The sequence below is a fragment of the Salmo salar genome, chromosome ssa11 (assembly GCF_905237065.1).
Source record: "Salmo salar chromosome ssa11, Ssal_v3.1, whole genome shotgun sequence".
In the NCBI taxonomy this organism is placed as follows: domain Eukaryota; kingdom Metazoa; phylum Chordata; class Actinopteri; order Salmoniformes; family Salmonidae; genus Salmo; species Salmo salar.
The window spans coordinates 33,751,769-33,767,320 of NC_059452.1; the positions used below are offsets into that span (position 1 = coordinate 33,751,769).

The 15,552-nt window shown below is 43.6% G+C and overlaps 2 protein-coding genes across 2 annotated transcripts in view; both read left to right on the forward strand.

The window, feature by feature from the left end:
• The first annotated feature begins 1,074 nt into the window (after positions 1-1,074).
• Positions 1,075-5,473, forward strand: LOC106562545 (E3 ubiquitin-protein ligase TRIM8-like). The gene is made up of 4 exons (XM_014127487.2): positions 1,075-1,083; positions 4,419-4,522; positions 4,654-5,110; positions 5,210-5,473. Exons 1-4 carry the CDS (start codon positions 1,075-1,077, stop codon positions 5,471-5,473), a joined length of 834 nt encoding a protein of 277 aa, XP_013982962.2.
• LOC123725155 (E3 ubiquitin-protein ligase TRIM39-like) overlaps positions 5,233-15,552 on the forward strand; it is a 28,359-nt gene continuing 18,039 nt past the window's right edge. Inside the window, exon 1 of the mRNA XM_045689390.1 lies at positions 5,233-5,597. Coding sequence (XP_045545346.1) covers positions 5,486-5,597 — 112 coding nt within the window. The 5' untranslated portion in view covers positions 5,233-5,485. The remainder of the gene's footprint in view (positions 5,598-15,552) is intronic.

A 15,552-nucleotide genomic window follows, 5' to 3' on the forward strand; every position in this document is an offset into this window, starting at 1 on the left:
ATGCAGTCAATGAGGCAGTGATCGCTGAGATCTTGATTGAAAACAGCAGAGGTGTATTTGGAGGGCGAGTTAGTTAGGATGACATCTATGAGGGTGCCCGTGTTTACGGATTTGGGGTTGTACCTGGTAGGTTCATTGATAATTTGTGTGAGATTGAGGGCATCAAGCTTAGATTGTAGGATGGCCGGGGTGTTAAGCATGTCCCAGTTTAGGTCACCTAGTGGGGGGCAATCAATTCACATATGGTATCGAGGGCACAGCTAGGGGCAGAGGGAGGTCTATAGCAAGCTGCAACAGTGAGAGACTTGTTTCTGGAAAGGTGAATTTTTAGAAGTAGAAGCTCAAATTGTTTGGGTACAGACTTGGATAGTAATACAGAACTCTGCAGGCTATCTTTGCAGTAGATTGCAACACCGCCCCCTTTGGCAGTTCTATGTCATAGTTAGCGATGGAGATTTCAGGGTTTTTGGTGGTTTTCCTAAGCCAGGATTCAGACACGGCTAAGACATCCGGGTTGGCAGAGTGTGCTAAAGCAGTGAGTAAAACAAATTCAAGGAGTAGGCTTCTAATGTTAACATGCATGAAACCAAGGCTTTTATGGTTACAGAAGTCAACAAATGAGAGCACCTGGGGAGTGGGAGTGGAGGTAGGCTCTGCAGGACCTGGATTAACCTCTACATCACCAGAGGAACAGAGGAGAAGTAGGATAAGGGTACGGCTAAAGGCTATACGAACTGGCCGTCTAGCACGTTCGGAACAGAGAGTAAAAGGAGCAGGTTTCTGGGTACGATAGCATCGATTCAAGGCATAGTGTACAGACAAAGGTAAGGTAGGATGTGAGTACAATGGAGGTAAACCTAGGCATTGAGTAATGATGAGAGAGATATAGTCTCGAGAGACCTTTAAACCAGGTGATGTCATCGCATATGTAGGAGGTGGAACAACATGGTTGGTTAAGGCATATTGAGCAGGGCTAGAGGCTCTACAGTGTAATAAGACAGTAATCACTAACCAGGACAGTAATGGATGAGGCATATTGATATTACAGAGAGGCATGCGTAGCCAGGTGAACATATGGATCCAGTGAGTGGTTGGGCTGACTGGGGACAGACAGTTAGCAGGCCGATGCTAACAAGCTAACAGTTAGTAGGCCGGGGCTAAACAAGCTAGCAGTTAGCAGACCGGGGCTGGCAAGCTAGCAGTTAGCAGACCGGGTTAGCAAGCAATCAGTTAGCAGACCGGGGCTAGCAGTTAGCAGACCGGGGCAGGCAAGCTAGCAGTTAGCAGACCGGGGCAAGTAAGTTTTCATTTTGGCTGTATTCTGTAGTTTTCAGGAGAGTAAGGAGGTTTCGGTATAGGTCTCTCACTAGGCCTGCATTGTATGGGGAAACACATATTTCTAAGGGGGTTACATGTAACACCACTTACAAATAGTTCAAAATGGCAATGATATATCTGTAGAAGTAAAGAAATATAAAAAATATAATTCTTGAAAGTTTTAATTAAATGTTTTACTTTAAGCAACTAGCCAGCTTCCGCATACATCCTCTTCCTGTTTGACATTGGGTTCTCTTTTGCAGAGAGGTTGGAAAAATTAACACAAGGCCTACAGTTGTTCACATCGCTACAACAGATGATTTGTGTGATCAGGTAAGAAGGCAGGGTTCCTCTTTAAACTAACTACAACTTATAAAGGCTTTATATAACATACATAAAGTATTTAAGCACTACATAGATGATTCACAAGTCATCTTAAGCTGTTTTCGACTCTCTCTCTCTCTACCGCACCTGCTGTCTCGAACTCTGAATGCTCGGCTATGAAAAGCCAACTGACATTTACTCCTGAGGTGTTGACCTGTTGCACCCTCTGTAGCACCCTCTACAACCACTGTGATTATTATTATTTGACCCTGCTGGTCATCTATGAACGTTTGAACATCTTGGCCATGTACTGTTATAATCTCCACCCGGCACAGCCAGAAGAGGACTGGCCACCCCTCACAACCTGGTTCCTCTCTAGGTTTCTTCCTAGGTTCTGGCCTTTCTAGGGAGTTTTTCCTAGCCACCGTGCTTAGGATCTGCATTTCTTGCTGTTTGAGGATTTAGGCTGGGTTTCTGTACAGCACTTTGAGATATCAGCTGATGTAAAAAGGGCTTTATAAATCAATTTGATTGATTGATTGATTATGTCATACTCTATAAAGGGTGAAATAACAGCTCACTATAGGATCCATTACCAAACGTGACATAACATTTTGTCGATAAAATACAACTGTGCTTTATAAAGGGTGACATAATGCATGATTACTAAGATACAATGCTGTATGAAACTACTTATAGATAGAGCTTTATATTGTACTGTATATATAGACATAACTGTTTATGTTTACTGGCTAGGTTTTCTCAGTGAGATCTGTCTGAGCAGTCCAGAGTCTAAATCAGACATTAGACTGTATGGAGCCTGAGGGAGACCCTGAAGTCATGAGCAGGAGATGAGTCAGAGAGTGGGGGAGTCTGAGGGATAAACATGATAAGAAGACGTACCAAAAATATGTAATGTAATGACTTATTTTATATTTGATTTAATGTGTAGTGTAAAACAGGAGAGAGCAGAGTCTCTGGCTCCCGGCTGTCTGCCTAAGAACAGTGACACATCAATGGGCCAAGACTTTGCTCTACTTTCCGGCTACCCGGATAAAGCACTAAATAAACTTCAGTTAGTGCTAAATACTGACTAGAACCAAAAAATTTGATCATATTACTTCAGTGCTAGCCTCCCTACACTGGCTTCCTGTTAAGGCAAGGGCTGATTTCAAGGTTTTACTGCTAACCTACAAAGCATTACATGGGCTTGCTCCTACCTATCTTTCCGATTTGGTCCTGCCGTACATACCTACACGTACGCTACGGTCACAAGACGCAGGCCTCCTAATTGTCCCTAGAATTTCTAAGCAAACGGCTGGAGGTAGGGCTTTCTCCTATTGAGCTCCATTTTTATGGAATGGTCTGCCTACCAATGTGAGAGACGCAGACTCAGTCTCAACCTTTAAGTCTTTACTGAAGACTTATCTCTTCAGTAGGTCCTATGATTAAGTATAGTCTGGCCCAGGAGTGTGAAGGTGAACGGAAAGGCTGGAGCAACGAACCGCCCTTGCTGTCTCTGCCTTGCCGGTTCCCCTCTTTCCACTGGGATTCTCTGCCTCTAACCCTTTTACAGGGGCTGAGTCACTGGCCTACTGGTGTTCTTCCATGCCGTCCATGGGAGGGGTGCGTCACTTGAGTGGGTTGAGTCACTGACGTGGTCTTCCTGTCTGGGTTGGCGCCCCCCCTTGGGTTGTGCCATGGCGGAGATCGTTGTGGGCTATACTCGGCCTTGTCTTAGGACGGTAAGTTGGTGGTTGGAGACATCCCTCTAGTGGTGTGGAGGCTGTGCTTTGGCAAAGTGGGTGGGGTTATATCCTGCCTGTTTGGCCCTGTCCGGGGTATCATCGGATGGGGCCACAGTGTCTTCTGATCCCTCCTGTCTCAGCCTCCAGTATTTATGCTGCAGTAGTTTATGTGTCGGGGGGCTAGGGTCAGTCTGTTACATCTGGAGTATTTCTCTTGTCTTATCCGGTGTCCTGTGTGTATTTAAATATGCTCTCTCTAATTCTCTCTTTCTCTCTTTCTGTCTTTCTCTCGGAGGACCTGAGCCCTAGGACCATGCCTCAGGACTACCTGGTATGATGACTCCTTGCTGTCCCCAGTCCACCTGGCCGTGCTGCTGCTCCGGTTTCAACTGTTCTGCCTGCGGCTATGGAACCCTGACCTGTTCACCGGACGTGCTTGTTGCGCCCTCGACAGCTACTGTGATTGTTGTTGTTTGGCCATGCTGGTCATTTATGAACATTTTAACATTTTAACATCTTGACCATGTTCTGTTGTGGTATCCGCCCTGCACAGCCAGAAGAGGACTGGCCACCCCTCATAGCCTGGTTCCTCTCTAGGTTTCTTCCTAGGTTTTTGGCCTTTCTAGGGAGTTTTTCCTAGGGAGTTTTTCCTAGCCACCGTGCTTCTTTCACATGCTTTGCTTGCTGTTTGGGGTTTTAGGCTGGGTTTCTGTACAGCACTTTGAGAATATCAGCTGATGTACGAAGGGCTATATAAAAATAAATTTGATTTGATTTTGATGTCCCTGACTCAAGGTGAGAACATTGTTACAGCTTTAACTAACATATGCAACATATAGAAGATGCAGTTTGTTTATCTTAACCCATTATAAACCAACATCTGACAGTTGTAGGACCAGCTATGTTCTGCTCTTGGTTCAGCTTCCTGAATTGTGCAGTGTAGTGAGATTCAGAAAGGGAAAACTGATTGCTATGCGTTGTGGACACTATATTACAGCTACATCTAAGATGTGCTGTTCTCATGTGTAGTGTCAATGTGGGGAGAGTGGAGTGGAGTCTCTGGCTATGGAGAGCGACAGGTCAAAGGATAAATCCTATAACTTTAAAAGAGAAATCTGGAACCCTGATCTGAGGTGAGAGTATTAAAATGAGAAGCTTTGTCAGAATGCAGTTTTATACCAAATCCATATATTTACTTATTTATTTAGACTATTGACAACTAACATTCTCTCTCTCATCACTTCCTGTGTCTCTGCATTGCTAGTCTGCTGACTGAGGATCTGTTCAGATGCTCTGTGTGTTCAGAGGTGCTGAGGGACCCGGTCTCCATTCCCTGTGGACACAGTTACTGCATGCAGTGCATCAGCACATACTGGGTCCAGCCCGGCCCTGCAGGAGACTATGTGTGTCTCCAGTGCAGTAAGAGATCCAGAGTCCGGCCTGTGCTCTGCACTAACACAGCCTTGGCCAGGTTGCTCCAGGGGCTCCAGCAGGCAGGCTTCAGTCCTGCCCTCCCTGCTCTGGGCTACGCTGTTCCTGGGGACGTGGCCTGTGATATCTGCTCTGGACAGAAGCTCAGAGCGGTGAAGTCCTGTCTGACCTGCACTGTTTCCAACTGTGAGAGCCACGTCAGGCAGCACTACACTGTCCCAGCACTGCAGAGACACACCCTGGTTGAGATCACTGGGGACGGGGGACACAAAGGCCACCAAGGCAACGCTGTCTTATCTATAAGCACGTATAACACTATTAGAATGAGATGAACTGAACTGTGAATGTATTATATTACCTGAACTGTGTGTTTCATGTTTTCTCTCCAGGAGAGGGTTAAGGAGACTGAAACTGACGAGGAGAATGGGCAGGGTGGTTGTAAAAACATTAAGATGGACGTTAAAGAGGAGGAAAAAGATTGTGATGAAGACATTTCTGATCTAAAAAATAAGAACTTTGAGCTGAAGAAGGAGAACTTTGAGCTGAAGAAGGAGAACTTTGAGCTGAAGAAGAAAATCTCTGAGCTTAAACATGATGTTCGTGAACTCAGTAAGGAGAATGCTGCGTTAAAACAAGAGGCAACATTTGAGTAAGAAGTGGTGGACATGAGTACTGCTGATCTGAATGAGATCATAGCTACTCTCATCTCAGACCCACAGCAACAGAGAGAGGCTGAGTATGTGAGAAGAAACCTGAAGAATATGACCATGGACTATGGTTAGTATGACAATAATGACAAGTTAAAGTGACAATTGTTTTTTTTTTATGTAGTAGTATGCTAGTAGATAGTACTGTTAACAGGTTCTAATGAATGATACTGCAACACTAATGAAGGTGTTATGACTGGTTTCATAAAGATGTCATGAATGTCTTAAGTATACCTCCTTCAAGTAAAGTGTTACCTTTTAAATTTAGTTAGACTCAACAGTCCTGTATGTTACTCTTCAGTTAGACTCAACAGTCCTGAATGATACTCTTCAGTTAGACTCAACAGTCCTGTATGTTACTCTTCAGTTAGACTCAACAGTTCTGTATGTTACTCCTCAGTTAGACTCAACAGTCCTGCATGTTAGTCTTCAGTTAGACTCAACAGTCCTATATGTTACTCTTCAGTTAGATTTAACAGTCCTGTATGTTTGTCTCGTCCTGACCCTAGTAAGATGTCATTTTCTATAGTAGAGTAGGGCAGGGCGTGACAGGGGGTGTTTTGGGTTGTTCTATGTTTTCTATTTCTATATTTAAGTTCAAGTTTTCTATTTCTATGTTGGGATTGTTTGGGGTTGATCTCTAATTGGAAGCAGCTGATCCTCATTGCCTCTGATTAGAGATCATATTTAAGTAGGGGTTTTTCTCATTGTTGTTTGTGGGTTATTATTTTTTGAGTAGTGTGTTTTCCTCTCTGTGTCACGGTTTGTTGTTTTGTGTTTTCAAGTAATTTAAGTGTATTGCATTTCAGTTTCACGTTTAATAAATATGTGGAACTACGAACATGCTGCATTTTGGTCCTGTATGCTCCTTCAAACAGCCGTGACAGAATAACCCACCACCAAAGGACCAAGCAGCGTGGAAAGGAGCAGCAGGAGAGATGGACTTGGGAGGAAATTTTGGATGGGGAAGGACCCTGGAGTCAGGCTGGGGAGTATCGCCGACCGAAGGAGGAACTTGAGGCAGAGCAGCGTTACTATGAGGCGCTGTACAAGCCACGAGGCAAGTGGCAGCCCCAATAAAAAAAAATGGGGGGGGGCACACGGGGAGCAAGTGACGGGGCAGGCACCGTGTTGTGCGGTGATGCGCACTGTGTCGTCAGGGCGCATTCACAGGCCGATGCGATCTGTGCCCGCACCCTGCAGTTGTCGAGCTGAGTTGAGTATCCAGCCAGGGCGGGTTGTGCAAGCCATACGCTCCAGACCTCCAGTGCGCATCCGCGGCCCAGTACGTCCTGTGCCTGCTCCTCGCACTCTCCCTCCAGTGTGCCTCCATAGTCCAGTACGTCCTGTGCCTGCTCCTCGCACTCTCCTTTCAGTGCGCATCCATAACCCGGTACAGCCAGTGCCTGCTATGAGCACTTGGCCCTTAGTGTGTCTCCCCAGTCCGGTGAGACCGATTCCTGCTCCTCGCACTCTCCCTCCAGTGCACCTCCATAGCCCAGTACGTCCTGTGCCTGCTCCCCGCACTCGACCTGAGGTGCGTGTTACCAGTCTGGTGCCACCTATGCCAGTTCCACGCATCGGACCTCCAGTGCGCATCCCTAGTCCAGAGCCTCCAGCGACGCTCCTCAGCCCGGAGCCTCCAGCGACGCTCCTCAGCCCGGAGCCTCCAGCGACGCTCCTCAGCCCGGAGCCGGCAGAGACGGCCCACAGTCCGGAGCCGGCAGAGACGGCCCACAGCCCAGAGCCTTCAATGGCAGTCTGCAGCCCAGTGTCTTCAGCGGCGGCCTTTAGCCCAGAGTCTTCAGCGGCGGTTGGCGGTCTGACGCCTCTGGCGACGATCCATGGTCTGCTTCCTCCGGACATACAGAAGTGGGGGGATCAGCGGGCGGTGGGGGTACTACGCCCGGAACCAGAGCCGCCGCCATAGACATTAGTCACCCAACCTACCCTCCCTTTGTGTTTTGTGGTTGTTGTTTTTTTTGGTTTTTTTTTTTGCATTCGGAGTCTGCACCCTAGTAAGATGTAATTTTCTATAGTAGAGTAGGGCAGGGGGTGTTTTGGGTTGTTCTATGTTTTCTATTTCTATATTTAAGTTCTAGTTTTCTATTTCTATGTTGGGATTGTTTGGGGTTGATCTCTAATTGGAGGCAGCTGATCCTCATTGCCTCTGATTAGAGATCATATTTAAGTAGGGGTTTTTCTCATTGTTGTTTGTGGGTTAGTATTTTTTGAGTAGTGTGTTTTCCTCTCTGCGTCACGGTTTGTTGTTTTGTGTTTTCAAGTAATTTAAGTGTATTGCATTTCAGTTTCACGTTTAATAAATATGTGGAACTACGAACACGCTGCATTTTGGTCCGCTCCTTCAAACAGCCGGGACTCCTCAGTTAGACTCAACAGTCCTGTATGCAGTGATTGAAAGAGTACCCAATTGTCATACTTGAGTAAAAGTAAAGATACCTTCATAGAAAAGTACTCGGTAAAAGTTACCCAGTAAAATACTACTTCAGTGAAAGTCTAAAATTATTTGGTTTTAAATATACTTAAGTATCAAAAGTAAATGGAATTGCTAAAATATACTTAAGTATTGAAAGTAAAAGTATAAATCATTTCAAATTCCCTATATTAAGCAAACCAGAAGGCACCGTTGTCTTTTTTATTTATTTTCACTCCAACACTCAGACATAATTTCCAACCAAGCATTTGTGTTTAGTGAGTCTGCCAGATCAGAGGCAACAGGGATGACCAGGGATGTTCTCTTTAAGTGCATGAATTGGACCATTTTCCTGTCCTGCTAGCCATTCAAAATGTAACGAGTACTTATGGGTGTCAGGGAAAATGTATGGAGTAAAAAGTATATTATTTTCTTTAGGAATGTAGTGAAGTAAAAGTTGTCATAAATATAAATAGTAAAGTACAGATACCCCCAAAAACGACTAAAGTTGTATTTTTACTTAAGTACTTTACACCACTGCCTGTATGTTACTCTTCAGTTACAGTCCACAGCCCTGCATGTTAACTCCATATAAAGTAATACATAAATATACTATTACATTAGTTTAGATGTCATACCATTCACAAAATATCCAATGTCAGAGAATAATGTATTATACAGTAAAATGCAGTTCCCCAGACTTATGTTATACGGTTGAAGTCGGAAGTTTACATACACTGATATTTTCTCATTCTAATAAAGTGTCTGTTTCTCTCCACATTGAATGTGACTCTAGATCCTGATACAGCACATCCTAAACTCATCCTGTCTGAAGACGGGAAACAAGTGAGATGTGGAGACACAAAACAGGATATCCCTGATAACCCAGAGGTTTGATACTGTTCCTTGTGTCCTGGGAAAGGAGGGTTTTACCTCAGGGAGATTCTACTATGAGGTGAAGGTGAAGGGGAAGACTGTGTGGATTTTAGGAGTGGCCAGAGAGTCCATCAACAGGAAGGGGGAGATTACAGTTAGCCCTGAGAATGGAAACTGGAATGTGTGGCTGAGGAATGGAGAGTACAAGGCTGTACGAAAAAGAAAAAAAAATGTATGAAATGAAATGTATGCATCCACTACTGTAAGTCGCTCTGGATAAGAGCGCTGCTAAATGACTAAAATGTAAATGTAAATGATGTCCTCTTCTCCCTGAGAGAGAAACCCCAGAAGGTGAGGGTGTTTATTATGAGAAGGGTCTGGTCTCCTATAATGTGGAGGCCAAGTGTCACGTCCTGACCAGTAAAAGGGGTTGTTTGTTATTGTAGTGTGGTCAGGCGTGGCAGAGGGTGTTTGTTTTGTGTGTTTCGGGGTTTTTGGTGTATGTTCTATATTTTCTATTTCTATGTGTTTATCAGGGTTTTCTATTTCTATGTTGGGGTTTTGGAACGACCTCCAATTAGAGGCAGGTGGTCGTCATTGCCTCTAATTGGAGGCCATATTTAAGTGGGTTAATTTTCTCTTGTGTTTGTGGGTGGTTGTTTCCGTGTATAGTCTGAGCACCTTACGGGACTGTTTTTCGTCATTTGTTTTGTGTAAGTGTATTTTGGTTTTTCCTTCTAATAAAAAGATGTTCACTATACCTGCTGCAGTTTGGTCTGCTCCCTACAACGACGCTTATGACACCAAGTCTCATATCTACTCATACACTGGCAACACCTTCACTGAGAAACTATCCATTCTTCAGCCCTGGTAATAATTACATTGGTAAAAACTCAACCCCACTGGTCATCACTCCTGTAGATGTCACTGACTGACTGTTTTATACCAAACATTGAAATAATGTTAAAATAACTGATAATGTAATAGCCACTGGATAATATTGGATACTATTTACTAATGTAATTTAAATAAATGAGCACCAAGTTGTAGATAACATAATAATTTCAAGTGATTACATACTATGATGCCAAATCATGATGAGATGGATGAGATGATATCTCCGTTGTATTACTTGGTTAGATGGACATAAATGGGATGTTTGTTTAGTAAAAGTGTTATATATGCAGTCTATATCATTTATTTAACTAGGCAAGTCAGTTAAGAACAAATTCTTATTTACAACAACAGCCTACCTTGTTCAGGGGCAGAACGGCAGATTTATACCTTGTCAGCTCGGGGATTCGATCCAGTAACTTTTCAGTTACTGGGCTAATGCGCTAACCACTAGGCTACCTGCCGCCCCAAATCAGGAACAGTAGCTCTTGTATATTAATCAGTGTTGACCGTTGAACCCATCTATAGGTCAGTATGGAAGAGAACAGGAGGTACTGGAGGGACTTTTTATGTTTAGTGTTTCCTGAGGAAGTTCAGTGTGTTTTGTTCTGGTTTTGTTGATGTGATTCTATTATCACAAACTAGTGCTGTACCTCCCTCTAGTGGCTGGTGTCTGCACCACATCTGTCTGCTAATCCTGTTTGATCAACATGTGTGAATAGAAATGCTCCATAGATCATGATGTGTTGGGTGCTCTGCGTCTGCTTCATAAGACTCTGGACTATCAATTATAGTCTGCTTGACACAACAATGAAATATCCTCCAACTAAAGAGAATATTACCTCATCCTGCATCCCAGGATCTTCTTGGATCACAGCGTCAGTCTCTGACTGTAGCATCTTTATCATCCAATCTGTGCTTCCATTTCTTCTAGGGATTAACAATGTTTTCCATTGAAATGTCTTTCTTTTTTTCCAAATATAACTCATGTGGAAGCAAATGGTTGAATGAAGTAGCTTTTCTTTTCCCAGTGTGTCCCTAGTCGTTCTAGGTCTCTCTCTTTATGATTGTACAGCACTAGAAACATTTAAAGGCTTTTCTCATACTGTAGTGGAAAAATAGACGAGATGTGACTTGCAGGTCCAGCGTGATGATTTCCATAGTTTTTCGATTGTTTCAAGAGTTCATAAAGAGATGTGAATTTTGATATGTTCTATTGTACTGTAAGGATGCGTTTACACAGGCAGACCCATTTTTTCACTAATTGGTCTTTTGACCGATCACGTCAGATCTTTTCACATCAGATCTTTTTCAGAGCTGATCTGATTGGTCAAAAGACCAATTAGTGAAGAAAAAAATCTGAATTGCGCTGCATGTGTAAACGCAGCCTAAGTGTTATGGATTTATTTTTTCTTTTTACAGAGTTACTGTGTTAATCTGTTCACTGGATGGCGGTCAGTTCAAAGTGGGATCGACAAAGATGTGCTCTCCTATCATTTAGATTGCGTTGTGATGATTTGAGTCAAGAATGAGTGTGATGTTTTTATGCCTTTTGTTTATTGTTTTTGGTCAAGCAATGTGATGGTAATTAAGCGATGGGGGTTATTGAGACCGCGTTCCGCTGTAGTTGGGATAAAAAGTGTTGGGTTGTTTCATTCAGGGAGTCATTGTAAACCAATCTCCTGGTGTACGTTTTGTATGCCATAGTGTGTTTTATACTTTAGACTTTAGATATTTGCATCTTTTGGCATTGAAGACTTCTGGCATGTACTATTTTATAATTGTATTCTTATTGCATAACTAATACATTTTACTTTTAAATGGATAATTACGTACAGTAGTCCTCATATTTCAGAGTAATTTTCCTTGTATTAATCTTCGATGTAATAGTTTAATGATAAATGTCCCACTACACATAGCATAATGTGAAGGTTCTAACATCCCTGTCTAAAGTTAACATCATAACTTAATGCTAGGACATACAGGTAACTGCAAAATAAAGGAAACACTTGAGTAAATGAATGATACAAAGTATATAGAAAGCAGGTGCTTTCACATGTAGTACATGAGTTAATTAAGCAATTAACATCCCATCATGCTTAGGGTCATGTATTAAAATGCCCAGTTGCCCATTATTTTGGCGTCCATTGCTAGAAGAGATTTCAGAGAATTTGAAAGAGAGGTCTCAAAGGAGCATAAGGGATTTGAAGCTAGAATCCTTAATTGAAACAATGATTTAAGCCGTGTTCACATTGGCAGTTTGAAGTGCACATCTGATTTGAATCTGTTATTTTTCCTGCAGTCTGTGGAGAAAAGCTTTGTTATTGTTTCACCTGCTGATTGTCTCTTTAAAAGGTTTGCGCGCATCTCAGTCACCAGATCTCAAACCAGTTGAACACTTATGGGAGATTATAGAGCATCTATAGCATTGTTCACATGAAAATGGAGTCAGGTTGAATATTATATTATGGCCGAACAACAAGGACCCCAGAACACCATACTAGTCACACAAACAAATTGACCCAGCTTCTGCGTCCCAAATTGACAGTTGGGAGATGTCGCCCATGGCTATTTTCTCCAAGAGGATGTCCTGATGAGAAAGTGGGTGTCTCATGGTAGTTGTTTTGTGGGGGAGGCGATTAGTCAGGTTGTTGTACCAAATAAGCTTTGTGAGTTGGTGTTGACAACTTCTCACAACAATGTTGCTGGACATATGGGCGTGAGGAAAACCTACAATCGCATACTAAGACATTTCTTTTGGCCTAGGTTAAAGAGGGATGTTTCTGAGTTCATCAAAACTTGTCACACCTGTCAATTAACTGGTAAACCTAATCAAGCTATTAAGCTGGTACACTGTTTCCTATCCCTGTACTCAGCCAACCTTTTGAGTATCGGATTATTGACTGTGTTGGTCCTCTGCCTCGTTCTAAAAAGGGTAGTAGTTACCTGTTCACTGTGATGTGTCAGACCACTAGGTTTCCTGCTGCCTATCCTCTCCGGTCTATCACGACTAAGTCTGTGCTAAAAGCTTTGACTCAGTTTCTCTCACTGTTTGGAATCCCTAAGGTCATTCAGAGTGATCAAGGATCTAATTTCACCTCTAATCTGTTTGGTCAGGTTCTCCAACAGCTCCATATTAAACACAATTTGTCTAGCGCCTATCACGCGCAGAGTCAAGGAGCACTGGAACGTTTCCATCAAACACTTAAGTCTTCATTGAGAGCTTATTATACTGAGCTGGATAAGGATTGGGAGGAGGGGTTGCCTTGGTTACTGTTAGCCGCTAGGGAGGTTTCACAGGAGAGCACGGGTTTCAGTCCAAATGACCTTGTGTTTGGAGATAGGGTGCGTGGACTTCTATCTGTTCTCCAGGATGACTGGAAGTCTCCCGAGCCCCCTCAGTCCCTGTTATCTTATGTGTGTGATTTCCGGCGATGCCTGTACGCCGCTGGTGAAATGGCTAAAGAGAAGCTATCATCTTCACAGGAGAGGATGAAGGGTATATTTGATCGGCGAACTGAGCCTCGTCACTTTAGTCCAGGTGACCAGGTTCTTGCTCTGCTGCCAATTGTTGGTTCTCCTTTTCAAGCCAAGTTTCAAGGTCCGTATATGGTTGTACGCCAGTGCACTGACCAAAACTATCTAGTTGCCACTCCAGAACGGAGAAAAGCACACCAACTGTGTCATGTAAATCTGTTAAAACTCTATTATGCACGTTCCTCTGAGGCTGAACAGTGGGAGTCTACAGAGGACGGTAAACCTGTTCTGTTGGCCGATACCGTTACTTGCTGGGTTCTTGTCATGCTAGGTCCGTGCATGGGTAGGAAGATGTTCCTGGTCCCGACGATTGCGTACTGCAGGGTAGATTGAAAAATTCAGAGACACTGGATGTTTTAGACAGCCTTCTCGCTCATCTACCTGTTGATGGGCGGGAAGAGATGGTCGGTCTGATTCAGAGATTTCCAGGTTAGTTTTCTGATACACCTACGCATACAAACTTAATAGAACACGATATTGACGTTGGGGATGCTGACCCCATTCGTTCTATAGAGAGATATAGAGGGGGACTCATTAGGGATCTTGAAGGTATTGTGTTTGGGAGAAAACGTGGAGTTAATGTTTGAAAACTCTGTAGGTGCTTTGTCTGCATTTTTTGTTACAGCTCTTGAATTGTCATGTTTGGTAGCCCCAGTGTTGGTTGCCTTTTTTTGTTTGGTGAACTTGCCAGTGCGGTGGATAGTTGGTTGTGTGCTGCGTTGGAGAAGTACATTGGTTCGTCTCCAGGCCCCTGCCCAGGCTGGAAACTCTTGCTCTACTCGCTGTTGGGAGATCGGTCCAAGGAGATGAGTACAATTGGATGTGCACCTAAGTGGGAGATTTGGGTAGGGTAGTGAAACTAGCAAACCGGGGCTATAGCATTTATTTTTCCCCTGTTAGGGTTTGTGAGGTGTTTCACTTTGGAATACGTTGGGAATGGTTATTTTGTTTGTCATTTTTGTGTGGTGTCCGTGGAATGAGCAGTTGTATCGGGGGAACATCTGTGGATTGGGGGGAATCTGACAGCTTGCTGGATGGTTTTTTCCCCTTGAAAGCGGGGTACAGTGCGTAAATACCCACCGGAAAATCCGAACAGAGAGTAAGGTTGAGTTATTGTAATGTTTTGGGGAAACTCGAACATGGGTACACCCTGATGAAGACAGCTTGTCTGTTGAAACGTTGGACATAAATATTTTTGCATCTAAGCTCCTAGAGTGTGCGGCTCTCCTTAATTGTTTTAAGTGTTCCACTCCGCTAGCCAGCACCTCGCCTAAATAGGTGTGCATTTCTTTCGCCTCTAGACTAGATGAGGAATGAAACATGAGTAGAACCCAGTCTTTTCTGAACCCTGTCCTGTGTAGTAACTAAAGGATAACCAGAGTCACATACTGGATGTCATCTCTACTGACTTCTGGTATGAATCATGAGACACACACAGTCTTGTTTAACTAACTTTGTGGGGACACACAATTCAGGCCATTCAAAATCCTATTTTCCCTAACCTTTAATCCTAACACTAACCCTAACCTTAACCCCAAAACCTAACCCTAACCCTAACACGGAACCCAAACCGGCTGCGCGCGTGCGCCATCGTGCGCCATTGTGCATGAATTTATACTGCCCCCCCACACCAAACGCGATCACGATACGCAGGTTAAAATATCAAAACAAACTCTGAACCAATTACATTAATTTGAGGACAGGTCGACAAGCATTAAACCTTTATGGCAATTTAGCTAGCTTGCACTTGCTAGATAATTTGTCCTATTTAGCTAGTTTGCTGTTGCTAGCTAATTTGTCCTGGGATATAAACATTGAGTTGTTATTTTACCTGAAATGCACAAGGTCCTCTACTCCGACAATTAATCCACACATAAAACGGTCAACCGAAACATTTCTAGTCATCTCTCCTCCTTCTAGGCTTTTTCTTCTCTTGACTTTATATTGCGATTGGCAATTTTCATAAATTAGGTGCATTATCGCCACCAACCTCATTCGTCTTTCAGTCATCCACATGGGCATAACCAATGAGGAGATGGCACGTGGGTACCTGCTTCTATAAACCAATGAGGAGATGGAAGAGGCAGGACTTGCAGCGCGACCTGCATCAGAAATAGAACTGACTTCTATTTTCGCCCATGGCAACACAGACGCTCGTTGGCACACGCGAGCAGTGTGGGTGCAATAATTTAATAATATAGATTTCGAAATTTATTTTGCAACGCTTGCGCACGGTGTAGTCAGCCTGTAAGCCTAACTCTAGCTCCTAACTCTAACTCTAAAA

Bases quoted from the DNA above. Each gene is read 5' to 3' on its own strand.
- LOC106562545 (XM_014127487.2), top strand. The intron at 4,523-4,653 runs GTGAGAGTATTA...CTGCATTGCTAG, and splicing joins ATCTGGAACCCTGATCTGAG to TCTGCTGACTGAGGATCTGT. The intron at 5,111-5,209 runs GTCTTATCTATA...TTTTCTCTCCAG, and splicing joins AAGGCCACCAAGGCAACGCT to GAGAGGGTTAAGGAGACTGA.